This window comes from Bos taurus, chromosome 29, assembly GCF_002263795.3.
Source record: "Bos taurus isolate L1 Dominette 01449 registration number 42190680 breed Hereford chromosome 29, ARS-UCD2.0, whole genome shotgun sequence".
NCBI classification, from domain to species: Eukaryota; Metazoa; Chordata; class Mammalia; order Artiodactyla; family Bovidae; genus Bos; species Bos taurus.
Window position 1 is genome coordinate 50,842,202 of NC_037356.1, and position 26,374 is coordinate 50,868,575.

General features: G+C 56.3%; 1 protein-coding gene across 13 annotated transcripts; it reads left to right on the forward strand.

Moving 5' to 3' along the window:
• Window positions 1-25,548, forward strand: ANO9 (anoctamin 9). Of its 13 annotated transcripts, none has more exons than XM_059883139.1 (25): window positions 43-264; window positions 360-621; window positions 9,733-9,807; window positions 9,911-10,036; window positions 10,222-10,364; window positions 11,509-11,555; window positions 11,681-11,739; window positions 11,821-11,894; window positions 12,111-12,245; window positions 12,609-12,705; window positions 12,813-12,873; window positions 12,949-13,031; window positions 13,372-13,476; window positions 13,557-13,718; window positions 13,801-13,837; window positions 14,049-14,160; window positions 22,416-22,473; window positions 22,580-22,677; window positions 22,796-22,923; window positions 23,004-23,156; window positions 23,881-24,028; window positions 24,557-24,658; window positions 24,730-24,823; window positions 24,920-25,029; window positions 25,102-25,548. In XM_059883139.1, the coding sequence occupies exons 2-25, from the start codon at window positions 610-612 to the stop codon at window positions 25,127-25,129; spliced, it is 2,247 nt and encodes a 748-aa protein (XP_059739122.1). In that variant the 5' UTR covers window positions 43-264; window positions 360-609; the 3' UTR covers window positions 25,130-25,548. The 13 variants fall into 13 exon arrangements, with proteins under 13 accessions (XP_059739127.1, XP_059739128.1, XP_059739119.1 ...); XM_059883138.1 differs by having other exon boundaries at window positions 522-621; XM_059883141.1 differs by lacking the exon at window positions 43-264 and adding an exon at window positions 1,184-1,372 and having other exon boundaries at window positions 289-621.
• Window positions 25,549-26,374: the final 826 nt, after the last annotated feature.

A 26,374-nucleotide genomic window follows, 5' to 3' on the forward strand; every position in this document is an offset into this window, starting at 1 on the left:
TCTCCACAGGACATACTCAAAACCAAGGCCCAGAGTGGGGCTGACTCTGAACAAAGTTCATAATCATAGACTTTCACACAACAAAGTGCATTTAGTAATATAAAGCTTATGAAAGCGACGTGTGTCGGAGGAAGCAAATTACCTGACGAGAAGCACAGTTCCACCATCCACGTGCTTGCTTGTGCAACTGCTCAATCGTGTCTGACTCTTGGTGACCCCATGGACTGTGGCCCACCAGGCTCCTCTGTCCATGGGATTTTCCAGGTAAGGATACCGGGGTGGGTAGCCCTTTCCTCCTTCAGGGGATCTCCCCAACTCAGGGGCTGAACCTAAGTGTCCTGTGTCTCTTGCGTGAGCAGGTGGATTCTTTACGACTGTGCCACCTGGGAAGCCCCTCTACCATCCACAGGAAAATAGAAATATCAAGTATTAAACCCACTCTGCTGGTATCTTCCTGCATTTTTACTTGGTCGAGATAAAAATGTATACATGTTTACAGTTATGTCTTTTTCACTTAACAGTATAAGAGAAGCGTTTTCTTATGTTGTCCTAAACTCTGGTTTGAAAGCACCATTTTTAACGGCTGCTTAAGCAGCATGTGGATACACCATGTTTGCTCAGGTACTGCTCTACTTTTTAATGTGTTTATTACTTATCCTTCTATCTGGCTGTACCGGGTCTTAGTTGGGGCACGCAGGATCTTTCATCTTCGTGGTGGCATAAAGGATTTTTAGTTTTGACATTTGGGTCAGGGGTCTAGTTCCCTGACCAGGGATGGAACTCAGGGCCCTTGCAATGAGAGTGTGGAGTTTTACCACTCGACCACCAGGGAAGCCCTTTCCCTATTATTGATCATCTAAAGGGGTTCTCATGCTGCCCTGGTGGCTCAGCTGGTAAAGAATCCGCCTGCAATGCAGGAGACCTGGGTTTGATCCCTGGGTTGGGAAGATCCCCTGGAGAAGGGAAAGGCAACCCACTCCAGTATTCTGGCCTGGAGAATTCCATGGACTGTATAGTCCATGGGGTTGCAAAGAGTCGGACATGACTAAGCGACTTTCACTTTTGAGTGGTTTATACTTTCTGCTCAAAGGACATATTAATGCATATTTTCAATATTTTGGATTTTTGTTAGGATAGTTTAGAAAAAGTTAATTAATGGACCAAAGTATAAACACTTTTTTAGGCTTTAGATGCTTATTGCTGGACTGCTTTCCGAAGAGCCACACCGGTTTCCTCTCCAGGTAGGACTGGATGAGATCTGCCCTCACCCTCTGTCCTTCACTGAGAGGAACGTCCACGGTGGTCCAGGCCAGGGCTCCTCCTCCTGGCCCTCCCCCCGCAGGAGACGCTGCCTTTCCCACAGGGGCCTCAGGTGAGCAGCAAGGCTCTCGTTTCCCTCAGACCCTTGGAAGGCGGGAATGAGGAGAGGCAGCGTCTCTGGAGTGTTGAAACTGGGAATGCCAAACGAAACCATGAGAGGGAGGGCAGCTTGCTGACGCTCGCAGTGACGTCTGAGTGGGGGACTAGTACGCGCTGACTGTCCTGAGCAGGTTGAGTTAGGGTTAGGGTCCTTCCACCTTCCTCCTAGGGTTTGCCCGGTGCCTCAGCGGTAAAGAATCCGTCTGCCAGTGCAGGAGATGGCAGTTCCATCCCTCGGTCGGGAAAATCCCCTGCAGAAGAAAAATCCCCTTGCAGTATTCTTGCCTGGGAAATCCCACAGACAGAGGAGCCTGGTGGGCTACAGTTCAAGGTCACAAAGAATTGGACACGACTTAGTGACTAAACAACGACCTTCCTCTAGGAAAAGTGACCACGCTTCCCAGGCTTCCGTGCAGTAAGGTGTGGTGAGGTGACTAGCCAGGTGACTAACCACAGGCGGCCGGGATGCCCCTCCTTCGTCTTTTGCTCTCCTGGCCGTCTGCAGTGTTGTGATGTCTGGGGCTTGAGCAGCCATTTGGAACCATGCGGTGGATCCATGTGCTTTCGGTGACCAACGAGTTACTAACCGGTCCTGGTAGCACTGCCCCAGATGTCACTTGTGGGAGAGACAGGCATACAGGCTGGTTTAAGCCGCTACTTCGTGGGGTCTTCTGTCACACGAATAACACATTTGTCCAGACTCCTCCTCCAGAGTCTCACAGTTCTGTGCTGCCAGTTCCTTCTCTCACCTTTGCCACCTCAGGGTTCAGTCCCTGCTGCCCTCACAGTCTGCCATGGGGTCCCCCAAACAGACACGTGGGCGGGGCCGGGTTATCCCGGTGGAGCCCGGAGGAGCCTCACCTGCGGCTGCTGCGTGGGTTGCCTGGGCTGCACAATGCTGTACTCTGACCTCCTGACCCCCACCACACTGAAGTGGTCCCTGCTGTCCTCCAGCTGCCCCCGTGCTGCCCAGCATGTCCACCTCTTCTCTCTCCTGACCCCCTGCCTTGCAGCTGTCAGAGCATGGACACCCTCCCTCCCTGTTGGGGGCAGTCCACCGTCCCCCAGGACAGTCTCCCTCAGGTGGCCCAGAGCCGCCTCCCACTGCTGCCCTGACCACGGGTGGGGTACGGCCTCTCTCAGTCCTTCATTTCTGACCCCCCACCTCCTCCGGCTAGCAAGTGGCTCCAGGACCCCCGGGCTCCCCATCCTGGCCCTGGGGTGCACACAGCAGGGATTCTGGGTGGAGCAGACTGTTTTCTTTCTGGGGTCTGTCTCATCTTCCATCGTCCCGGCCCCACTTTCTCCCCCAAGGGACTCGACACTAGACTTGGAGGGTGGGAGGCTTGGTGCCCCAGAGGGGCCTGGGGACGGTGCGTCCAGGCGTCGTCAGGAAGAGTGAAGGGAGCAGGGAGCAGGGAGCAGGGTTATGGGAGCCGCTCCCCTCCCCCTAAAGGATGCCGATCTAACACTTACGCAGGGGAACGCCCCTCTGCAGGTGAGCTGAGAGCCTCCGGTGAGCCCGGAGGCCCCGAAGGTGTCCCGGGCCCCGGGGCTTGGGGGAGGGGTGTGCCTTCCGGCCGGCGGGCACGGGCCGCTCCCGAGGGCGGCACAGGGACCCGAGGACGAGGAGGGCGGGGAGAAGGGAGGGGTGAGTCCCACGCGGAAGTCAGGTAGGACCGCTGGGCGGCCTCCAAGCCACACTCGGGTTCCCAGCGGCGCTGGGGCTGCCTCGCCTCGGGACCCTCCGACCCTGAGCCCAGCGCGACCACCGGCATGCGGGTGAGTCCGCGCGAGGCCACGCCCGCCGGGACAGGCCCCGGCCTCCCGCCCCTCCCGCCTCCGTCCCCGTCCCCTGCAGAGCGGGAGGGGGCCGGCAGGGGGTCGTGTCCCCCCGCTCCCCCGGGGCTGGGGCAGGACGGAAGAAAGGGCTGGCCTCCTGCGCCGGGAGCCCCGGGGAGAGCGGGGTCAGGTGGGGGGCGTGGCCACCCCCGGGCGCTGAGCCTGGAGCCGGACCCCAGACCTCGCGGCTCCGTCCGGCGGGCAGGGGGCTGGAGAGACCCAGGGTGGCCGGCAGGGCCCTCCGCTCCTGGGGGTTCTGCCTGGGCCGGGGTGGGAGTCGCTGAAGGCTGCTGGATTCGGAATCTGGGGGCAGAGCAGGAGAGCGTCCGGGAGGACTTCCTCTCTTTCCTCCGCCAGGGACGAGGTCTCGAGGCCCGGGCAGCCGTGGGTGGCCGGGAGGAGACCCGAGCTGAGGTGGAGAGCGAAACCCGCCTCCCCGTCGCCCTCCTCCGGGCGCTCCCAGGTGTGGGCCAGGCAGGCGGCCTCGCACTCCGCCTCGGCCATTCCAGGGCTGTGGAGCCTTGGCAGCTGAGGCTGGTTCCCAGGCCGGCCCTGTGCTGGGGGGAAGGGAGCCTGGGGCTGGGGGGAGGAGGGGGCCTGGGCTGGGGGAGGAGGGGGCCTGGGGATGGGGTTGGGGGGTGTGGAGGGAGTTAAGGCAAGAAAATCAGCCTTTGGGTAAAGACAGACACAGACAGCAGAGAGCTCCGCCCCAGCCGGATCTGAGCATCCCCTTCCCCTGCCCAAATCCCTCCCATTTCCCACCCCCTACCCCTGGCCCCAGCTGCAGTCCAAGCTCCGCCGCTGCCTGTGCAGCCCTCTGGTCTCAGTTCAGTTCAGTCCTGTCCGACTCTGTGACCCCATGGACTGCAGCATGCCAGGCCTGCCTGTCCACCACCAACTCTCAGAGCTTGCTCAGACTCATGTCCTTTGAGTCGGTGATGCCATCCAACCATCTCAACGTCTGTCATCCCCTTCTCCCACCTTCAGTGTTTCCCAACATCAAGGTCTTTTCCAGTGAGTCAGTTCTTCACATCAGGTGGCCAAAGGATTGGAGTTTCAGCTTCAGCATCAGTCCTTCCAATGAATATTCAGGACTGATTTCCTTTAGGATTGACTGGTTGGATCTCCTTGCAGTCCAAGGGACTCTCAGGAGCCTTCTCCAACACCACAGTTCAGAAGCCCTCTGGTCTAGCTTCTGCTAACTGCTGGTCTCACCTCCTGGCGGCTGCCCTCAAGCCCGTTATGCTTCTGCAGAGCTGAAGTGCTGAGCACCAAGGCTTTATGCCGTCAAGTCCCTGAGTCTCTGTAGCAGGTTCTTGGACACCAGCTGTGTGCTGCCCCTCAGGCCCTGTCCACACTACCAGGGCAAGCTCTGGGCTGCCTCCCCTGCCAAGCAGGTACCTGCCTCTCCAGGCCCGTGTCCACTCACGCTGGGCACTGCCTGTGAGGGCTGCACTCACAGCAGGCCGCATCTGGGGTGGATAACCAGACAGACATGTGATCTGACAAATGAGATGGATGGACAGTGGGAGGCATGGTGGGAAGGAGGGGCCCAAGGCGGGAGGGAGGCAGATGACAGGACTTGGAAGACAAGGGAGCCGGGACTTCCCTGGCGGCCCGGTGGTTGGGACTTGGTGCTTCTGCTGCAGGGTGCATAGGTTTGATCCCTGGTCAGGGAGGTGAGATCCTACATGTTTCATGGTGTGGCCCCCGAACGATGAGGAAACAGAGCCAGGTGGGGGATCGCACGTGTGGGCAGGCCTCTCCACGTCTGAGCTTGGTGCTGGGGTGGGCTGTCCCTTTGCTGAGTGATGAAACCACTGCTTGCTGGTAGGGCCTAGCCAGGGGGCTGTGGGGTGCTGGCTGGGCTGTCGTGTGACCCTAAGCCTGAGGCGGGCCATGGATGGTTCGGGGAGGCCCCTGCCTGCTGCGTGTGGCTAGGGTGACGTCGTGTGCTCCAGGTAGGCTGCCCGGCCAGAAGGGTCGGGAGCTGCGGGGCAGGCACACCCGCACAGCAGTCCCCGTGCCCTGCCGGGACCTGCAAGCTGCCTGGGGATGGACAGACAGAGTGTGGATCCCCAGGCCTGGCCCCCACGCCTGGGCTGGTCTCCCGGGGAGCTGCAGCCTCTAAAGAACTCAAGCAGGCAGTGGGTGGACCGACTGGGGCTCTGGCCTGGACTCAGTCCTGGGCCTGGCCTACTGGGTGCGTGGCCTGCAGGGAGTGGGGGCTGGAAGCCCCAAGGGAGGACAACGGAGAGCCGGGTGCCTGGAACCTCCCCCGTCCATGTGCGCAGACTTGCTGGGGACCTGCACGTGGTGGGGCTGGGACCCCCCAAGGCCAAGCGGGCCCGGGGAGCCTCTGACCCTGCCTGGGGTCTGGGAGCCTGATGGGCACACATGGTTTCCTGGAGGTGGGGCCTGGTGGACAGGGACAGCAGAACCCCCAGATAGCTCGTCTCAGGTGCACCAAGCAGTCAGGTTGGCTGGAGGTGGGGGTGACTTTAGGGGAGCCTGGTTCTAATCCGTGAAGGCCTCTCTCCCTGGAGGACAGGTGGGCAATGGACAGCCTGATCCTGGAGCCTGGGGCCCAGGCAGCTGGCCTGGGAATGGGGCCACTGGGCACACAGCGTGTGGGCACCAGACGTCCGGACGTCGAGTGTGGGGTGGCTTGACAGGACGGGGCAGGGGACTTAGGCCTGGCTGCTGCTGCTCCTGCACCTGCCGGCCCTTTCCCTGGGGGAACCAGGTCATGACCGGGGTGGGGCTGTGTCCCAGTGATGGGGGACAGTGCCCGTGGGACCCCTTTGGTCCAGGTCACACAGCAGCCTCCAGGGAAGGCTGACTCCCCTTTTCCAAGAGGCTCTGGGTAACGCCCCAAAGTCATGTGATGTCTCTGGGGAAAGAGAGCTGCCCCAGCCTCATTTCTGGGGCCACTTGAGGGTTAGCCTCCAGCTGCTGCCTTTGGGAGTCCCTCGGGGATGGTCCTCCCCAGGCTCCCTCCTCCCATCTGGATCCCTGTGCTGTCCCTCCCCACCCGGGGACCCCGTCTCCCCACCCAGGTACCCTGTCTTCCCGCCCTGGGGACCCCATCTCCTCACTCAGGTACCCCATCTCGCCACCCGGGGACCCCATCTCCCTACCCCAGGTACCCCATCTTCCCGCCCCAGGGACCCCGTCTCCCCAGCTGGGACCCCATCTTCCCGCTGCTGGTCCTGCCCACTCTTCAGCCTCAGGCTCACGTGAGGTAGCCTCTCTTTTCAGCCTCTGTGGGCCTGCCGGCGAGGGACCCTCAGAGGGTCGTCCTGCAGGGGGTCCAGCCCCAGCAAGCGTAGGCCTCCTCCTGGGTCCGAGTTCGAGTACGTGAGGACCCATTTCACTCACGAATTTGTCCCACATGACGCTTCGCTCCTACAGTGGGCAAGTCACAGGACTGGCTGCTGGTGACAGAAATGTACCAGCGTCCCTAGTCCCCATCTACATGAGACCTGACTCCCTTCGCTGAGACAGGCGCCTCAGCCCAGAGCGCACGCGCACAGACCGGCCTGAGGAGGCGGCTTTCTCCTCTGGCCCTGACCCCACTGCGGGTCCGAGGGCTCGGGCGGTGCGGGGTTGGAGCTGGGGCAGAAGGGGGCAGGCCTGCGGAGGGGGTGAGCGCCCCCCAGGAAAGCGGGACAGAGGGCCGGGCAGGGGCTGCACCGCGGCACAAAGACCCTGGCGTCCCGTGCCCCGGAGCTGGCCGTTTTGTGGCTGAGACAGAGGGGAGAGAGGGGGCAGACCCAGGCCTGGTTCTGGACCCAGTAGTTCCGGGTGTGTCTGGGGTGGGGAGTTGGGGTCGAGTCCTGGATTTAGTGAAACAAAATAAAAAACAGGTCCCCAGTAAGCTGAATTTCACACACACAACAGTATTTTTTTTTTTTTTTTTTAGTATAGGTTATGTCCCATGCAATAATTGGGACATACTTATACTAAATGGTATTTATTGTTTATCTGAAATTCAAATGTGATGGGTGGCCTCCGTTTTCTCTGGCAGCCCTCAAGGGCAGACTGGCTGGAGCAGTCCAGTGAGGCTTTCTGGAGGAGGCAGGAATGCGCAGGGAGGAGAAGGGGAGCGGCGCAGGGCAAGGGCTGGCCAGGACGCTGAGCAGCTGCGATGCCTGGGGGTGGGGGTGGGGGGTTGCAGGCTTGTGAGCCGGGCGGGGCTGCCCAGAGGCAGTAGTGGGTGGTGGGCTGGCGGCGGGCCCACGGTGGGATGGGGAGCCACCAGGCCCTTCAAGGAAGTCAGGGGGCTCAAGCTGACACAGCTCTCAGTTCCCCCAGGCCCTCATCCCGGGCTTCCTGTCCCTCCCGGGGTCCCCCATGCTCCCTGGGGAGCTGCCGACGGGACACGGCTGGCGGCCTCTCACTGGGCACACGGCCTGGCCAGCCCTTTGCCGGGGCTGCAGGATGCTGCCCGCGTTGCGTCAGGCCCCCCAAGGCTGGGAGAGGTGGGTTCTTGCCTGAGGGCACAAAGCCTCAGCACCTGCTGGGCGCTTGGCTCCGGAGGTGGTGTCTTTCCCCCGCCTCAGCCCCCGGGGGTTCCCCCTGATGACCCACCTGCCTGTCTGCCCTGGTCCCCCATCTCCTTTGTCCCCCACTCCCTTCAGCCCAGTGGCTCTTCCAGAGAAGGGGCCCTGGGTCACTTTGTCTCAAGCCCTCCTAGCCTGCTGTCTGCTCTTTGGGAATCAGTGAGGCCTTAAGACACCCCTCCCACCTGGATGCCAGTCCCAGCATTTTCCACTCCCCCACTCCTGTGTGTGCTTAGCCGCTTGGACCCTGTGCGGCCCCATGGACTGTAGCCCACCAGGCTCCTCTGCCCATGGATTTCCCAGGCAAGAGTACTGGAGCGGGTTGTCACTTCCTCCTCCCGGGGATCTTCCCAACCCAGGGGTGGAGCCCACGTCTCCTGCATTGGCAGGCAGGTTCTTTACCACTGTGCCACTTGGGAAGCCCCCGACTGCTACTTGTGCAGTTTTTGCAGATCTGTAAGTTTTCCTAAAGTGTCACAAAGACAGTGCAGGGCCTGCCGTGCCTGTTGCCTGGGGCGCTGGTGCAGGTGACGAGCCTGACTCGGCCTGGACTCACGTCACCGGCTTTTCAAGTGTATCACGCAGGCCCCCCACGGCATCATCGCCACGGCCCCACGGCCCCTCCTGTCTGTGACGGCCTCTCCGTCCCCCCTGTCCTTGGCTGCCTGACTCCGGGGTCTGCTCGCTGGGGCTCTCCTCCTGCTGGGATGGGGCCGTGGGCTTTGGGGACCACGGGCTGCTGCGTGCCATCGCCTGGGCCGTCATCTCCCGGGTTGGGGGCCTCCACCAGGGTCTCCTCTGTAAAGTGGCTGGTTTTCTGTTTCATACTTCCCTTGTTAGTCGCTGAGTCCAGGCCAGCCTCAACAGGGAGGATTTCACCTCCCGGAGGGAGGAACATAGAAGGACGTGTGTTCGTTAGTGAAAGTGAAAGTGTTAGTCACTTGGTGTCTGACTCTTTGCCACCCCATGGACTGTAGCCCACCAGGCTTCTCTGTCCATGGGATTTCCCAGATGAGAATACTGGAGTGGGTTTCCATTTCCTTTTCCAGCGGGTCTTCCTAACCCAGGAATCAAACCCACGCCCCCTGTGTCTCCTGCCTTGGCAGGTAGATTCTTTACCACTAGTGCCACCTGGGAAGAAAACTGATGAGCCTTTGGGTTATTTCCACAATTTTGGTATGAAATATGCTAGTGTGAGCGCCTTTGTGTGACTCCAAGGGGGGCCAGGGGGCAGGTCCGCGAGGTTTCTCAAATTCAGGCACCAAGGCGTGCACAGCAGCAGCACATGGGGTCCTGCTGAGTCACCCTGGCTTTTTTTTTTTTACACATAGCTTATTTTCAATACTGTATGATTTTCAGGTGATTTACAGTATTATGTTACATTCAATAATTTTATAGATCACCTGGGTGTTTTTTTTGGTCACAGTGTGCTTGCAGGGTCTCAGTTCCCTGACCAGGGACTGAACCCGGGCCCCGGCAGTGAAGGCACCGAGTCCTAACCACCAGGCTGCCGCCAACTCCCACACCTGGATGGTTCACACTGTCTGACTGTAAAATGTTTGCTGCCAGATGGGTGGACGGTGATGCCTCCTTGGTCACCTAGCCTGCATTTTCCAAACGGTTTCACGTTCGAGTTCCATGTTTTCACCTTCTGGGTGCTCCTCTTCTGTGAAGTGTCCATTTGCATCTTTGGCCCATTTTCACTGGACTGCCTGCCTTTTCTTATGAATTTAGGGTGCTCTTTGTATGTTTCCCAACAAACCTTTGCCGGCCATTTGTGCTGCAGCCTCAGCATGCACGTGGCCCCACCAGAAACCATCCCTTTGGTGCCAGAGCACCCAGCCTGGGAGGCGCTCTATTGTGGCAACGAGTGCCAGCCTCTGTTCCGCATGTGCTTCACCCCCAGGGAGAAGACAGTCTCCGGATCCTGGTGCCGACGGAAGGTGAGAGCCTTCCGCTGATGGACATCAATACTTGTGAGGTGAGCCTCCGTGAGCCCCTCCTGGGCCTGGTCCCGCTCCCCCACGCCCTGCACCCGGCCTGCTCTGGTTGCCAGCCCTGGGCCCCGCGCCTCTTTCCTCTAGACCGAGGCCCCTGAGCTATGGGACTATGTCTTTGTGGTCGATCGTCGCACCCAGAGAAACCCCGGGCAGGTCCAGAGGCAGCGGCAGTTCTTGGAAGAGCTTGAGAACCAGGGCTTTCGCTACAAGGTGGGAGGGCTGAGGGCCCTGCCTGGGTGCAGCAGTCACAGGGGGCTGGGTGGGTCCCAGGAAGGAGTCTGGGGAGGTTGCCTGTGGCCTCATGCCGGAGTTGGAGGGGACAGACTGTTGGCCTCGGATGAAGGGGGAGGGTCCCAAGGTGGAGCAGAGGGTCCCATGCTGCCCCCAACTCTCAGGCAATGGAGGACCAGGAGAAGGAGTTCTTCGGGATCCGAGCTGACAATAGGATGTTTGACCGGTACTGGAGACTTACGGAGACCGAGGACACTGTCCCCAGAGGGGAGCTGTCCAGGCCAACTTCCATCCGAGCCACCAACAGGTGGGAGGCTGGCCCACGCGGGGCCAGGTGGACCCCTGCCCACCTACATGGTGGTCCAGACAGGCAGCAAGGCTCCCAGGTGTGGTCCTGGGGCAGAGGCCACAGGGGGCAACCATCTGTGCCTTACTTACCATGCCTGTAATACTGGAAAATGTGCTTGAAGGTTACATCTGTGACTGTGTCCCCAGATGCAGACCAGAAGCCAGCCTTAAAGGGCGGGTGGCATTTGGAGAGGCTGGGAGGACTCTCCTGGTCGTCCCTCCTGGGTTCTGAGGTCGTCTCCCTGGATTCAGTCTCCACTTCTTTTCTCCAGACTGAATGCCCTTCTCTGGACATCTGTCCCTGCCTCCCAGGCACCCCACACCTCCTCTCTCTCTCTAGGAACCTGCTTCTCCCCACTCTGATCCTTAGCCCACCAAGCCAGTCCACCTGTCCTCCCCACACCCTGCCTCCAGCACCTTCCTGGTCCTAGCCCCAGCCCTCTGAACTCAGCTGGGGCCAGTCAGGGAGGTCAACAAAGAACACTCTGGGAGTCTGGATATGAGGCAATGGAGGGGGCTTCCTGGGAGCTCAGAACTGGCTGGTTTGGGAGGACACATGCGTAGAGGCACCTTGTCGGGGCCTGGAAGGAGCAGGCTGTGGGGAGGGCCCTGGGACACTTGGGAGGCTGTGTCTCATAGGAGGTGTTCCAGAGGAGCAGGATCAGATGTCTGGATGTGCCACCTCCTGGCTGTGTGGCCTTGGCCAAGTTACCCTCTGAGTTTCAGTCTCCCATAGGCAAAATGGCTCACAGGGTGTAAAGAGGATTTATTTGTGCACATAAAGGGTGTGCTCTGAACATGTTGGGGCTCCAGGTGGGAGGTGTGATTGGAGGTGGGGAATCCTGGAGGAAGCTGGGCGGCCGATTGTAGGGCTGAGCATGGGGCCCTGGGATGAGAGAGACCACCCTGAAGGCGGCCCACCTTGCAACCACGGTACAGCTGAACCCTGGGAGGATTCGAGGAGCTGTGCTCCCAGATGAGTCCTGGATTCTGAGCTCTGGTCAGGCAGTCCCGGCTAGTGGTCTGGGGGCTCTGCCAGGTTGAAGAGGGGCCTGGAACCTGGCCAGACAGAGGACCCTCCTGAACCAGCTCTTGTGTTCTAGAATCCGAATTGTCGACTTTGTCCTGAACAGCAAGATGGCAGCAGGTGGTAAGGACTGGATGGGCAGGTGGCCTGTGCCGCAGCCCTCCAGGAGGGGCGTCGCATGGGGAGAACGGGACAGGGTCCTCCCTCATCCCCGCCCCTTCTGACCCGAGAACCCCTCTGACCACCAGACACGCTCCAGGATTTGGTGAAGGATGGGGTCTTTGAGGCCGGGTTCCCCCTGCACAAGGTGAGGGGTGGGCTGGCTGGGAGAGGCCCTGAGGGCAGGACTTGAGGCAGGAAGCTCTCACTGTGTCTCACCTGTGCCCAGGGGGAAGAACACCTAAAGAAGAAATGGGCCCGGTGGAGAAGCATGTTCCAAAGGCAGCCAATTAGTGATATCAGGTACTACTGCCCTCGCGGACACACCTGTGCCCCCCGCAGGCAGGCCGCCCCTCTGTAGATACACCCATGCCTCCAGCAAACAGCTGTCTGGCGAACCATTCAGACATACATTTAGATGTCCTCGGTACACTCCTTGCCCCCAGCATGGCAAGCTTCACCCAGGCGTTGGCCGTCACCCCTGGTGGGAGTGGCCCTGACGGGACGCTGTGCCCGTAGGGACTACTTTGGAGAGAAAGTGGCCCTGTACTTCGCCTGGCTCGGCTGGTACACTTACATGCTGGTGCCCGCAGCAGTGATAGGCCTCATCGTCTTCCTGAGCGGGTTTTCCCAATTCGAAGCCAGCCAGATAAGGTGGGCGGGGCCAGGGAAGGGGCGGGACTGAAGCTGATGGTGGGCGGAGTCAGGGAAGGGGCGGGCCTGAAACAGGGTGGGTGGGGTCATGGAAGGGGCGTATCTGAAGCTGAGGGTGGGCGGAGCCAGGGAAGGGGCGGGACTGAAGCTGATGGTGGGGCAGAGTCAGGGAAGGGGCGGGCCTGAAACAGGGTGGGTGGGGTCATGGAAGGGGCGTATCTGAAGCTGAGGGTGGGGTGGGGCCAGAGAAGGGGCGGGACTGAAGCTGAGGGTGGGCGGAGTCAGAGAAGGGGCGGTCCAGGGAGGGGCCCCTCCAGGGTCCACAGGAAAGCCCGGCAGCCAATTCGGTCCCTGCGCCCTCAGCAAGGAGATCTGCAAGGCCCACGACATCTACATGTGCCCTCGCGGCGACCACAACCGCAGGTTCCAGCGGCTCTCAGACACCTGCGCCTATGCCAAGGTTTGCGCGGGATGGAGGCGGGCCCAGCGGGTCCTCCCGGGGAAGGGGAGGCCTGGGCCGAGGGCTGGGGGGAAGGCCATCCCAGCCCAACGTGCCCCTCCCTCTAGCTCACCCACCTCTTTGACAACGAGGGCACCGTGCTGTTCGCCATCTTCATGGCGCTGTGGGGTGAGTCGTGCGGACCTGGGGCCCCCTGAGCAACACACGTAGACACGTCCCTGAGGCCTCTGCTTTCTGGCGCAGCCACGGTGTTCCTGGAGCTGTGGAAGCGGGAGCGAGCCCGAGTGGTCCTGCAGTGGGAGCTGTACGGGTGGGACGAGGACCAGGTGAGGCTGACCGGCGGCTGGCTCGGGCCCTGAGAGGCTGCTGAGTCCAAGGGGTTCCGTGTCCAAGGGCTTCCCGTCGAAGGTTCCCATGTCCAAGGGTTTCCTGTGTCCGAGGGGGTGTCTGTATCCAAGGGCTTCCTGCTTCAAAGTTTCCTGTGTCCGAAGGGGTTCCGTGTCCGAGAGGTTCCACGTCCCAGGGGTTCCGTGTCTGAGTGGGTTCAGTGTCCAAAGGGTTCTTGTGTCTGAGGGGGTCCTCTGTCGGAGGGCGGGTCCCAGGCCCCAGGGGGTTCTGCATCTGAGGCAGTTCCGGCATCTGAGGCCAGTTGGGTGCCTTCCACAGGAGGAAATGGCTCTGGGGCTCATAAGCTGCCCAGACCACCAGCCGCAGCTGCACCAGCACTCCTACCTGCGGAGCACCGTCATCCTTCTCCTGTCTCTCCTGATGGTACTCCTGGGCTCCCGTGGCTGGGCTGGAGAGCAGCTGGGGCAGTTCCCTGAGCCCCGCCCATCCTGCCTCCACCCCAGATCTGCCTCATGATCGGCATGGCCCACGTCCTGGTGGTCTACCGAGTCCTAGCTGCCGCCCTCTTCAACTCGGCCTTGCCCTTCCTGGGGGAGCAGGTGACCACGGCTGTGGTGGTGAGCGGGGCCCTGGTTCACTATGTGATCATCCTCATCATGACCAAGGTAGGGGTCGGGGCAGGGGAGGGTGTGGGGCAGGCTGCGGCTCCGCCCAGGTCCAAGGTGAGCCCTGTCTCCCCTCCTGCAGATCAACAAATATGTGGCCCTGAAGCTTTGTGACTTTGGTGAGAGAATGGCTTCTCTGGGAGAGGATTCAGGGTGGGGGTCTTGGAACCCTGGGGTGGGGAAATGGGGCCCATGAGAGGCCAGAACATCCTGCCTGGGAGACAGGTGAGGGTCCCAGGTGACCCCAAGTTTTTAGGATATGGACAGGCTGGGCGTGGGCTGTCATTGGGGGGAGAGACGGAGGAAGGATGGCCCCACATCTCATTCCAGAGAAACCCAGGACCTTTTCAGAGCGAGAGAGCAAGTTCACTATCAAGTTCTTCACTCTGCAGTTTTTTGCTCACTTCTCCTCCCTTATCTACATTGCCTTCATCCTGGGCAGGTAAGGGCCACCGGCTCTCACATGCCTCCCTCTAACTTCTTTCTCCCACCTTGGAAATGGAAACACATGTTCTTTTTAATTTTTAAAATGAATCAAGCTCAGAACACATGGAAACCTAATACAGAAAAGTGTGGAAGAAGTGCACAGTCTACCCCCAACTGTCCAGTTCACGTCCCCAGAGATGACACTGTTTGTTGCATCTCCCCAGATATTTTTACACATCTGAGCACACACAAACACGCCTGTCTTAAAATTCTTCTGTGTTTGTTTCGGCTGTGCTGTGCCCTTGTTGCTGTGCACATGTGTGATCTGAGGCTGCTCTCTAGTTGCGGCGTGAGGGCTTCTCCTTGCTGTGGCTCCTGTCGCAAAGCGTGGGCTCCAGGCACACGGGCTTCAGTAGTTGCGGTGCACCAGCTTCGTTGCCCTGTGGTGGCGCGTGGAATCTGCCTGGACCAGGGATTGAAACTGTGTCCCCTGCGTTGGCAGGCAGATTCTCAACCACTGTGCCACCAGGGGAGTCCCAGATACACCTGTTGACGTAAGTGGTTAGTCATGTAAATTATCCTCTCTGCCTTACCCTGAAAGCACACAATGGGTATCTTCCATGTCCGCAAGGGTGGTGAGGCTTTGTTTTTAAAACCATACATGAGCATTCCTTTGAGAGATGTTCTTGAATTTATGTAACCACATCAGTTGGTGGACATTTGGGTTAATCCCAGTTTTGAGCTTTGTAAGTAAAGTGGCGGTGGGCATCTCATATACCAGGCTCAGGCACACACTTGCCCTCACCTTCCAAATTAGTGAAGTTAATATTTTGATTCAATCAACAGACATTTTCTTGTCTTTTCGGAAGAAAATAATTGCTCCATGTGGTCTCTGTGTTTGCTCAACTTTTGTAAGTCGCATTGTGGTTGTTCAGGCGCTGTCATGTGCGATTCTTTGTGATCCCCGTGGACTGCAGTGTGCCAGTCTTCCTGTCCTTCACCACCTCCTGGGGTTTGCTCAGACTCATTAACTCCGAACTCTCTAGTGGAACTTTGAAAACAGAAAACCCCTCCCAGTTCATTCAAAGACATCGTGAGGTCCTTGGAGAGGCCTTCCGTCTGTCCCCGTCTCCGGGCGCTGCTTGGCCTTCCCATCCTGGTGAGCCCATCCCCCTCTGCCAGGGAGGACCCCAAGTTTTCCAGTGGCTTCCTGAGAAAGGGTGCGCAGGAGATCATCTGTGCTGAGCTCCTCTGTATTGAGGACCTGACCGAGCGACTGCTAGAGACAGGATGCTAGGTTGGATGTGGTTTCCTCAGACTCGAGGGATAGCTTTATTGGCTTCCAGTGTTCCGTCCCACGGACCTGACGGCAACGCGACTCCGACCCTCTGCGTCTTCTCACTATCCTCCATCTCCGGAAACTTCTTAGCAGTGTGACTCGGTGGCTCTTTCTCACTGCACGTTGCTTCAGTACTTCACGCCTCTCTCTTCCACACCAGCATCTCTGTCTCTACTGGACGGTCTCCACCACCACGCAGATGTGCCCGCGTCTCCCTTTCAAACACCCTTCTCCCTGTTGTGCCGGGTTCCTGGCATCCCCAGCCCGTGCTTCTCCCGCCCCGCACCAGGGCCACCTCTGGCCACTGACTGCTGCCCTTCTCCTGGCCTCTAAAGAGCACTTGACCCAGAACCCTGGTCCCTCAGACCCCGCTCTTGCCTTGCTCCCTCTGCTTCTGCCCTGCCCTGTCTCAACTCCTGTGCTGGCCAGGTATGCAGAATCCATGCTGATCCAGTGGAAAGAAATTACCCGGTGCTCGCTGGGCCTGGAGCCTCAGGTCCTCCCGTTTTAGTGATTTTCTGATGTGTCTGATAGCCCCCTCCTCTGGTTCCCTCTCTTCCCGTCTGGTAAATTCTTTTTGTTTGGAAATCAGATCTTCTGAATTGATCATCCAATTTTCTTCGCTTTTTCCTTCCATCCTTGTCCCAGTTTCTCAGAAGTTTTCTTTGAATGCATCACTTCTGCTTATGTTCTTAATTTCAGAGCACTCCTTTCGATATTTCAGGGTCTTTACAGCTGCCTCTTCGTGTTACCTGGACACCAGGGTTTCTCTTGTCTGAGAATGTGGCCTCTTTTCCTGCTACTCTGCGTTGCTTCTGTTGCTTGCAAGTGTTTTACGCTCTTTGTTGATTGGTCTCTGATTCTGGTGTTAGAGACTGTCCTTAGATGTCTTTTATTCCCGGACACATGTCTTTAATTGAGAAAGGTATGTGCCAGTGTGCTCTGGACCACGTGTCTCCTGGTGGGGCCTTTTGCTCTGTCTGTTCCCGAAGGGGAATCCCTGGTGTCCTGCCTGGAGGAAGGAGGATGCCTTTGGTATGCTGGGAGCCCAGCTGGGGGAGGGACAGCGTGGGGTCTCGGTGTCCATTGGCTCAATCCTGAGATCTGAGTCTTTGGTTGTTCAACCTCCTGGAAGTATCTCTGTCTTTTTGCTTGTGTGGGGGGATTAGAGGTCAGATAGGAGGCCCAGGGGTTCAGCCAGGCCTGCATCCCATCCAGCGGGTGCCCCCGGCCCACCAGAGGGGCCTAAGTCCTGGGTGCTCCGGGCGAGGTGGGGCTGCCGGCTGCTCGGACATCAGCCCCACAGGTTCGATCCAGCAGGATGTGTCGAGTGGGCTGCAGGCCTCTCCAGGTCCCTCCCAGCTCTGAGGTGATGCCTGGCCGTGGGTGTCGGCAGCCATTTCAATTGAAAGCTGGGAGTGCATGTTTATGTGGAGATGAGCATTGCTAAAGCAACCTCCAGAAACCCTGAGGTGACTCACAGAGACACGCGCTCTGCGTGTGTGCATACCCCCTGCTGATCTGACGAACAGAGGCTTCTCATCTTTCAAGGTGCCTTATTAAAACCTATTAGTGAGAATCCAGCTTCTTCCGAGATATTTATTGGTCATTAAATTTCCGTTTCTATAAACTGTTCATATCATCTGAGCATTTTCGTAATCTCAAGATCAAATGGATTCTCTTTTGACGTTATCAGTTTCTTAAAATCATGTCATATTTTACTTTGCTTCTTATTTGACCATTTCTTTGTCGTAGAGCTCTTTATTTTTCCTATTGTTTCCAGCTGCCTTTTCCCCCTTGCGTGTCTATGGCAAACTGTTTGTTGCACGGAGTCCCTTTGTCCATGGGACCCTCCTTGGGAGCCCTGCCTTATCCCACGCTGGCCTGGTTGCTCTCTGCGCCTCCTGTACATCTGTCTTCTTGGGACTTGGGTTAGGACCATCATTTCCTGATTCCCAAGCCTCCTTCTTTCTTGATTTTTGCTTTCATTTATTCTGAGAAGGTATATTGGAGAGGTAAATTTTCTGAATTCTTTTATGTCTCAAGGTGTCATGGTCTACCTTGGCACATGTTTGATATGGCTGGGTAGAGAAGTCTAACTTCAAAACAGTTTTCCTTTCTAGAACTTCAAAGACATTGCTCCTTTGTCTTTGAACATGCAAAATGAATGATGAGAAGTGTGCAGAAAATCTGATTTTTGTTTTTTCCTAGTTGACCTAGATTTTTTCCCCTCTGGTAGAGGGATCTTCTGTTTAAAGTTAAGGTCTTCTCTTTAAGCAGGGGGACACTCAGGGTGAGTCTTTTCTTCCTGCACTGTGCTGGGCAGTTGTTGGCACCTTCCGATGAAAAAACCATGTCCTGCTTAAGCTCAGTAAATTTTCTTCTTTTTAATGTCAGGTTTTTTAAAAAAACCTCCCCTTGCTTCCTCTTTATGCGAGTCCTGGTCCTCGCGGGCTGTCCCCTGTGCCTCTGCCTTTTTCTCTCATGTCGTCCGTCTCTCTGTCTCACACTCCTCACGCGTCTGCCCTTTTCTCTCATGTTGTCCGTCTCTCTGTCTCACACTCCTCACACGTCTGCCTTTTTCTCTCATGTCGTCCGTCTCTCTGTCTCACACTCCTCACGCGTCTGCCTTTTTCACTCATGTCGTCTGTCTCTCTGTCTCTACACTCCTCATGTGTCTGCCTTTCTCTCTCATGTCGTCCGTCTCTCTGTCTCACAATCCTCATCTGGGAAGGTCGTTTCACTTTGTCTTTTTTGCCTTCTGTTGTTTTCTTCTAAGAATTTAAGACAAAGTCTTAATTTTTAAGAGATTTTTGGTCTTTTGTTACCCTTAGAGTGTCCTTTTCTTGTTTCCATAGACACAGTACTTTCTTGAAGATGTCAATGTTCTTTTTTCCCCTTAAGTTTTTTCTTTTAAGTATTTGGCTGCACCACGTCTTCGTTGCGGCCTGTGGGATCTAGTACCCTGACCAGGGATTGAGCCTGGGTCCCTGGGACTGGGGGCTCGGAGTCCTAGCCGCTGGGCCACCAGAGAAATCCCATTTCCTTTCCTCATCTCATTTCCTAAAGGGTCCATCTTCCTGTTCCTTTACCGCAGTCTTTCTCTGTTAATACAGCCGCTTTTCCTCACGACTGAAGATTTGCAGCCCTCCACTGACTTTGGATAACGAAGGACTCAGTTTATTTTCCCTGGCAGGATGGAATATGTCTTTATAATAATAACTCATGTCACGGACACTCACACATTCTATCCTAAGTCATGTTCGTCAACTCTAATCCGCACAACAGCCCTATGGGGTAGGGACTCTAAACCCCATTTCAAAGATGGGTTGACGGAGAAGTTAGGAAGCTCTCAGGGTCACATAGTCAGCAGGCGGAGGAGCAGACGAGGCCCGACTCGGTTCCTCCTGTGTGCCGTCCCTGCACACTGTGCTTCCGGGTGAGGAGGCGAAAGCCTAGGCGATCTCTCGTGTTCCTATGAAGGCAGTTTCCAATATTTTTAAACACTCAGATCTTTGATCCACAGGAACTGGTTCTGCTGCAAGGGGCACGGGAGGGAAGCTTGTTTTGTTTCCAAGTGACAGCCAGCTGTCCCCAAACCATCTGCTGACTGTTCCATCAGCACCACCACCTTCTGCACACGCCAAGTCCCATCATTTGCCTGAATGTTTTGCTCTTTCTGTGAATTCTGATCATTTTAGTCTAGTATCTTACTGTGTAATTATTACTCTGTTATGCTTTACTATCAGATAGGACTAGCATTAATTTTCTTTTTCTCTTCTTTTTCACTTTTCCTTTTTTGTAGTTATTTACATGTTTATTCTTCTAGGTGAACTTTAATTTTTGTCAAACTCCATCAAAATTCTGTGGAGTTTACCTTAGGATTGCAGGGAAATTATACATTCTTTTAGGGAGAACCGACATACATACTGTATTAATTTTCTTTTACCACAATTTAGTGGCTTTAAACAATACACATTATGGACAGTTCTAGAGGCCGAGTCCAAAAAGGGTCTTGCTGGACTAAAGTCACAGTCAGCAGGGCTGCGTTCTGTCTGGAGACCCTCGGGGAGAATCCACACTGCTGTTTTTTTCAGCTTCTAGACGCTGCCTGATTCCATGGCTCCTGGTCCCTTCCTCCTGTGTCTGCAAAGCCAGTGGTGTCAGGCTGAGCCCCTTTCATTTTGTCATGTCTCCAACTCTTCTCTTTCCTCATTTAAGGACTCTGGTGATTAAAATGGGCACACCTAGATCACCCAGGATTCTCTGTCCATTTTAAGGTCAGCTGATTGGCAACCTTAATGCTGCCACGTCATATAACATAAGCCAGGAATCATGATGTGGACGTCCTTGGGGGCCTGTCGTTCTATCTGTCTCAAGCAGGCAATCCTCATTTTTTGTATCAAAGACAGGGCTTCTCTATTCAAGTCTTGTTTTGATGTTCTTTAGCTGTCATGTGAACTCTGCTCTCAGTTCAGTCGTTCAGTCGTGTCCAACTCTTAGTGATCCCATGGACTGCAGCACGCCAGGCTTCCCCGTCCATCACCAGCCTCCAGAGCTTGTTCAAACTCATGCCCATCAAGTTGGTGATGCCATCCAAGCATCTCATCCTCTGTCGTCCCCTTCTCCTCCTGCCTTCAGTCTTTCCCAGCATCGTTTTCTTTTCTAATGAGTCAGCTCTTCGCATCAGGTGGCCAAAGTATTAGAGTCTCAGCTTCAGCATCAGTCCTTCCAATGAATATTCAGGACTGATTTCCTTTAGCATTGACTGGTTGGATCTCCTTGTAGTCCGAGGGACTCTCAAGAGTCTTCTCCAATAACACAGTTCAAAAGCATCAATTCTTCAGCACTCAGCTTTCTTTATAGTCCAACTCTCACATCCATACATGATAGTTGGAAAAACCATAGCCTTGACTAGATGGACCTTTGTCAGCAAAGTAATGTCTCTGCTTTTCAATATGCTGTCTAGGTTGGTCATAGATTTTCTTCCAAGGAGCAAGCATCTTTTAATTTCATGGCTGCAGTCACCCTCTGCAGTGATTTTGGAGCCCCCCAAAATAAAGTCTGTCACTGTTTCCATTGTTTCCCCATCTATTTCCCATGAAGTGATGGGACTAGATGCCATGATCTTCGTTTTCTGAATGTTGAGTTTTAAGCCAACTTTTTCACTCTCCTCTTTCACTTTCATCAGGAGGCTCTTTAGTTCTTCTTCGCTTTCTGTATCATCTGTATATCTGAGGTTATGAATATTTCTCCTGGCAATCTTGACTCCAGCTTGTGCTTCATCCAGCCCAGCATTTTGCGTGATGTACTCTGCATAGAAGTTAAATAAGCAGGGTGACAATATATAGCTTTGACATTTTTCTTTCCCAGTTTGGAACCAGTATGTTGTTCCATGTCCAGTTCTAACTGTTGCTTCTTGACTGGCATACAGATTTCTCAGGAGACAGGGCAGGTGGTCTGGTATTCCCATCTCTTGAATTTTCCATAGTTCGTTGTGATCCACACAGTCAAAGTCTTTGGCATAGTCAATAAAGTAGAAGTAGATGTTTTTCTAAGTAGAATTAGATGTTTTTCTGGAATTCTCTTGCTTTTTTGATGATCCAGCAGATGTTTGCAATTTGTTCTCTGGTTCCTCTGCCTTTTCTAAAACCAGCTTGAACATCTAGAAGTTCATGGTTCACATGTTGTTGAAGCCTGGCTTGGAGACTTTTGAGCGTGACTTTGCAAGCGTGTGAGGTGAGTGCAGTTGTGCGGTGGTGTGAACACGCTTTGGCATCGCCTTTCTTTGATTGGAATGAAAACTGACCTTTTCGAGTCCTGTGGCCACTGCTGAGTTTTCCCAATGTGTTGGCATACTGAGTGCAGCAGTTTCACAGCATCATCTTTTAGGACTGGAAATAGCTCAACTGGAATTCCATCACCTCCAGTAGCTTTGTTTGTAGTGGTGCTTCCTAAGGCCCTCTTGACTTTACAGTCCAGGATGTCTGGCTCTAGGTGAGTGATCACACCACCTATCACGACGTTATCTGGATCACGAAGGTCTTTTTTGTACAGTTCTTCTGTGTATTCTTGCCACCTCTTCTTAATATCTTCTGCTTCTGTTGGGTCCATACCATTTCTGTCCTTTATTTTGCCCATCTTTGCATGAAATGTTCCCTTGGTATCTCTAATTTTCTTGAAGAGGTCTAGTCTTTCCCCTTCTATTGTTTTCCTCTATTTCTTTGCATTGATCACTGGGGGAGGCTTTCTTATCTCTCCTTGCTATTCTTTGAAACTCTGCATTCAGATGGGTATGTCTTTCCTTTTTCCCTTTGCCTTTCGCTTCTCCTTTCTCAGCTATTTTTAAGGCCTCTTCAGACAACCATTTTGCCTTTTTGCATTTCTTTTTCTTGGGGATGGTCTTGATCACTGCCTCCTGTACAATGTCACGAACCTCCATCCACAGTTCTTCAGGCACTTTGTCTATCAGAGCTAATCCCTTGAATCTGTTTGTCACTTCCACTGTATAATCGTAAGGGGTTTGATTTAGGTCATACCTGAATGGATTAGATGGCTCAGACGGTAAAGCGTCTGTCTACAATGTGGGAGACCCAGGTTCGATCCCTGGGTCGGGAAGACCCCCTGGAGAAGGAAATGGCAATCCACTCCAGTACTATTGCCTGGAAAATCCCATGGATAGAGGAGCCTGGTAGGCTACAGTCCAGGGGGTTGCAGAGTTGGACACGACTGAGCGAATGTTATTCTTACCCTTGAATGGTCTAGTGGTTTGTGTGTGCGAGCATGTGCCCACAGGCGTGTCTGGGCACAAGGCTCACATCCGGCCGCTGCTCACCTGTGGGGCAGGTCTGCTTCCTTCCCCTCCAGGGCCCATTGCGCCCCGATTCCCACTCTTGTCCTGCCACCTCCCTCAGCCTGGCTGTCCTTCACAGGATCAACGGTCACCCCGGGAAGACGGTGCGCCTGGCGGGGCTGTGGAAGCTGGAGGAGGTCAGCCTGTCCCGGGTGCCCTGCTGCCCTCTTCCCGAACTGCCCTCTCTCCTGGCCTCTCCCAGTGCCCCGTGCGCATGCGCCCCTCCCACCCTTGTCCCTGCAGTGCCACCTCAGCGGCTGCATGATGGACCTCTTCGTGCAGATGGCCATCATCATGGGTCTGAAGCAAACGCTCAGCAACTGCGTGGAGTATCTGAAGCCGTGAGGACCCCCTCCCCTCCGGGCGCCGCCCACCGCAGGGAGTCCGGACCCCAGGAGGCCCCGCCCCCGCCCCGCCCCCTGCTCCTCCCGGTTCTCCACCCGCTTCTCCTGCCCCTAGGTGGCTGGCGCACAAGTGTCGCTCCTTGCGGGCCCCGTCTCAGGACCCCGAGCTGGGCCACTGGCAGCGCAACTATCGGCTGAACCCAGTCTACACCTTCAGCCTGTTCAACGAGTTCATGGAGATGAGTACGCGGGGTGGGGCTGGCGGCCGAGGGGCTGGCGGAGGGGCTGGCGAGGACGCGCAGGGTGACCGCTCCGGCCCGCAGTGATCCAGTACGGCTTCACCACCATCTTCGTGGCTGCCTTCCCGCTGGCCCCGCTGCTCGCGCTCTTCAGCAACCTCGTGGAGATCCGCCTGGACGCCATCAAAATGGTCCGGCTGCAGCGGCGCCTGGTGCCACGCAAGGCCAAGGACATCGGTCAGGGGCCGGCCAGGGGCGGGGCGGCCAGTGCGCCAGTCTCCCTGGAACCCCAGCTCTAAGCCTTGCGGGGCAAGAGGGGCCCTCACCCCGCGGTGGCCCCCAGCCCTTCCCAGGGTCTGCCTGGGTTGGGGGTTGAGCCCAGGCCCCAAGAAGAGGAGGGGCTGGCATGCCCCCACTGCCCCCCACCCCCAGTCGGGTTGAAGGGCCAAAGCCACTGGGAAGCAGATACGAAAAGGCTGGACTCTGAGAGCAGGAAGCTGGGGGAGAGATGTCCAGCAGCTGGGGGCAGGGACTCGGTCACCTCGGCTGGCCTTGCCAGGGCGGACGGGGTCAGGGATGAAGCAAGGAGATGGAGTACTGGACAAGGCAGCAGGAGAGAGGAAGGCCTCCATCCCAGGACCAGTAAGGGGGTCTGCCCCTGCCCTGGGTGGGGGAACCTAGGAGGCAGAGCAGGCCTGGGGGCAGCTGAAAGGTTCAGGCATAACATGGGGGATGGAGACCTGGGCCCCTCCCTGTCCATGTCAAGAAGCAGGGTGCAGGAGAGTGGCGTTTGCCCTCTGCTGGCCTTGGCCAAGACTGTCCTCATCAGGGGCCTGGCAGTCTCCACGAGCATAAGTGTGACAAAGCCCTTGGCCATCCGGGCTCCCAGCCTTGGGGAATCAATGGGGCCAGGGGAGGAGGCTCGTAGGCAGACTGGGCCTCTCTCCCTTCTGTGGCCCAGGGACCTGGCTGCAGGTGCTGGAGATCATCGGTGTGCTGGCGGTCATTGCCAATGGGATGGTCATCGCCTTCACGTCCGAGTTCATCCCCCGTGTGGTGTACAAGTACCGCTATGGCCCCTGCCGGAGAGGGGCCCAGTCTGAAGTCGAGTAAGGGGACGCTGCCACACAGCCCCTGGGGGAGTCTCAAACTGTCCAGAGGCCCCTGCAAAACTGGCCCCACCCCAGGGGAGCCCAGGGCAGGGCTTGGTGCTCCCAGTTTCTCCTGGGGTGGTCTGCCCCCGCCCTGTGCCGACCTGGAGACCCTGGGTAGAGCCTGGGAATGCAGACTGGACCCTAGGAGGGCATTAATGTCCCAGAGCTAGCCATTTCCTGAGCAAGCGCTACGGGAACAGCTCCCCTTCCGAATTCAGACGCTTTGTAGGGTCTGCACACTGTCCTCATCCAGCTCTTCCAGCCCTGTGGGGGGCTGGGTCTCCAGGGGTCTCTCCCAGGAAGGCTCCCCCAGCCCCTGCGAGTCCCTTCAGCCTCCCCGAGGGCCCGTCTCCCATGTACAGAGGTGAAGGAGAGGGTCTGCACTGTGGCCCACCCTGACGGCCCCCACCACGTCAGGCCAGATTCGAGCCGGCACCCCGGAAGCCTGAGGGGCCACACCAAGCTCCTGTCCTCTGCCCACAGCTGCTTCACCGGCTATGTCAACCACAGCCTGTCTGTGTTCTACACCAAAGACTTCCAGGATCCTGCCAAAATCGAGGGCTGGGAGAATGTGACCGAGTGCAGGTTTGGACCCCCACCCCCTGTGAGCACCCTTTGAACTCCTGACCCCTGACCTCATCTGCTCCCCACCCCAGGTACCGGGACTATTTCTCTGCTCAGGACTCCAACTTCTCAGAGCAGCAGTGGTTCCTCCTGGCGATCCGCCTGGCCTTCCTCATCCTCTTTGAGGTGAGTCAGCACGGCAGGGACCCTGGAGTGGGGCAGCTCTCTGACCCTTGGCGCCCCTGTGCAGCCCTCCTGACCTCCCCTCTCTGCCGTCCCCAGCACGTGGCTTTATGCATCAAGCTCATTGCGGCCTGGTTTGTACCCGACGTCCCGCAGTCTGTGAAGAACGAAGTCCTGAAGAAGAAGTACCAGAGACTGGAAGAAAAAAGGTGGAGAGGCGGGGCTGGCTGGGAGCAGGGAGGGGCTGGGGTGGGCCCACTCAACCCCTTTCCTGCCTCCAGCTGCAGCCCCAAGAGCACAGACGTGTAGGGGACCTGGAGCAGGTGGTGCCTGGAGGCCCACGACTCAGGAGCTGCCACCACGGCCTCCCACCCCAGCCTGGCTGGCTGTGTGTGGGGAGCTTTAAGAAGACCTGAGTGTGTGGGGGGGCCCTGGGAGCCCCTGTGTGTTTGGGGTGTCTGCGAACTGCACCCTTGTCCGTGCTCTGTGAGGCCTGTTCCATGTGTTAGGTCTCAGGCTTGGTACTGCCTGACTTGAACTCTCAGTGACTCCTGCCAGCCCTAGAAGGGGAGGGCGGGCAGGGCAGAGGCTCCTGCGCAGCCACAGTGCAGGGGGGCTGGCCTCTTTCCTGGGCTGCCCTCTGACTTCTGGGCCCCAGATCTTGCCCCACCCCCTGGCTCCCTTCAACCAGCAGAATTTTCTATAATAAAATAAAAATTTTCTGTAGATTTCTGGGTCTCTCTGATGGATTATGTCTGCCCTCAGGGCTAGCAAGGTTATACTCAAAATCCTTTCACATGCTAGCAAGGTTATGCTAAAGATCCTTCAAGCTAGACTTCAGCAGTACGTGAACTGAGAACTGCCAGATGTACAAGCTGGGTTTTAAAGAAACAGCGGAACCAGAGATCAAATTGCCATTTGCTGGGTCATTAAGAAAGCAAGGGCCTTCCAGAAAAACATCTACTTCTGCTTCACTGACTACGCTAAAACCTTTGACTGTGTGGATCACAACAAACTGGAAAATTATTAATGAGATGGAAGTACCAGACCACTGTACCTGCCTCCTGAGAAATCTGTATGTAGATCAAAAAGCAACAGTTAGAACCAGACATACAAGTGACTGGTTCAAAATTGGGAAAGGATTCTATCTAGGCTGTATACCATCACCCCGTTTATTTAACTTATATGCAGAGTACATCATGCAGAATGCCGCGCTGGAATCAAGATTGCCGGGAGAAAAACTAGCAACCTAAGATATGCAGATGATACCACTTAAATGGCAGAAAGCAAAGAGGAACTAAAGAGCCTCTTCCTGAAGGTGAAAGAGGAGAGTGAAAAAGCTGACTTGAAACTCAACATTCAAAGAACTGAGTGGCATCCAGTCCCATCACTTCATGGCAAATAAAAGAGGAAAAAGTGGAAACCGTGGCAGATTTTATTTTCTGGAGGTCCAAAATCACTGCGGATGGTGACTGCAGCCATGGAATTAAAAGATGCTTGTTCTGTGGAAGGAAAGCTATGGTAAACCTAGAACAGAGTATTAAAAAGCAGAGA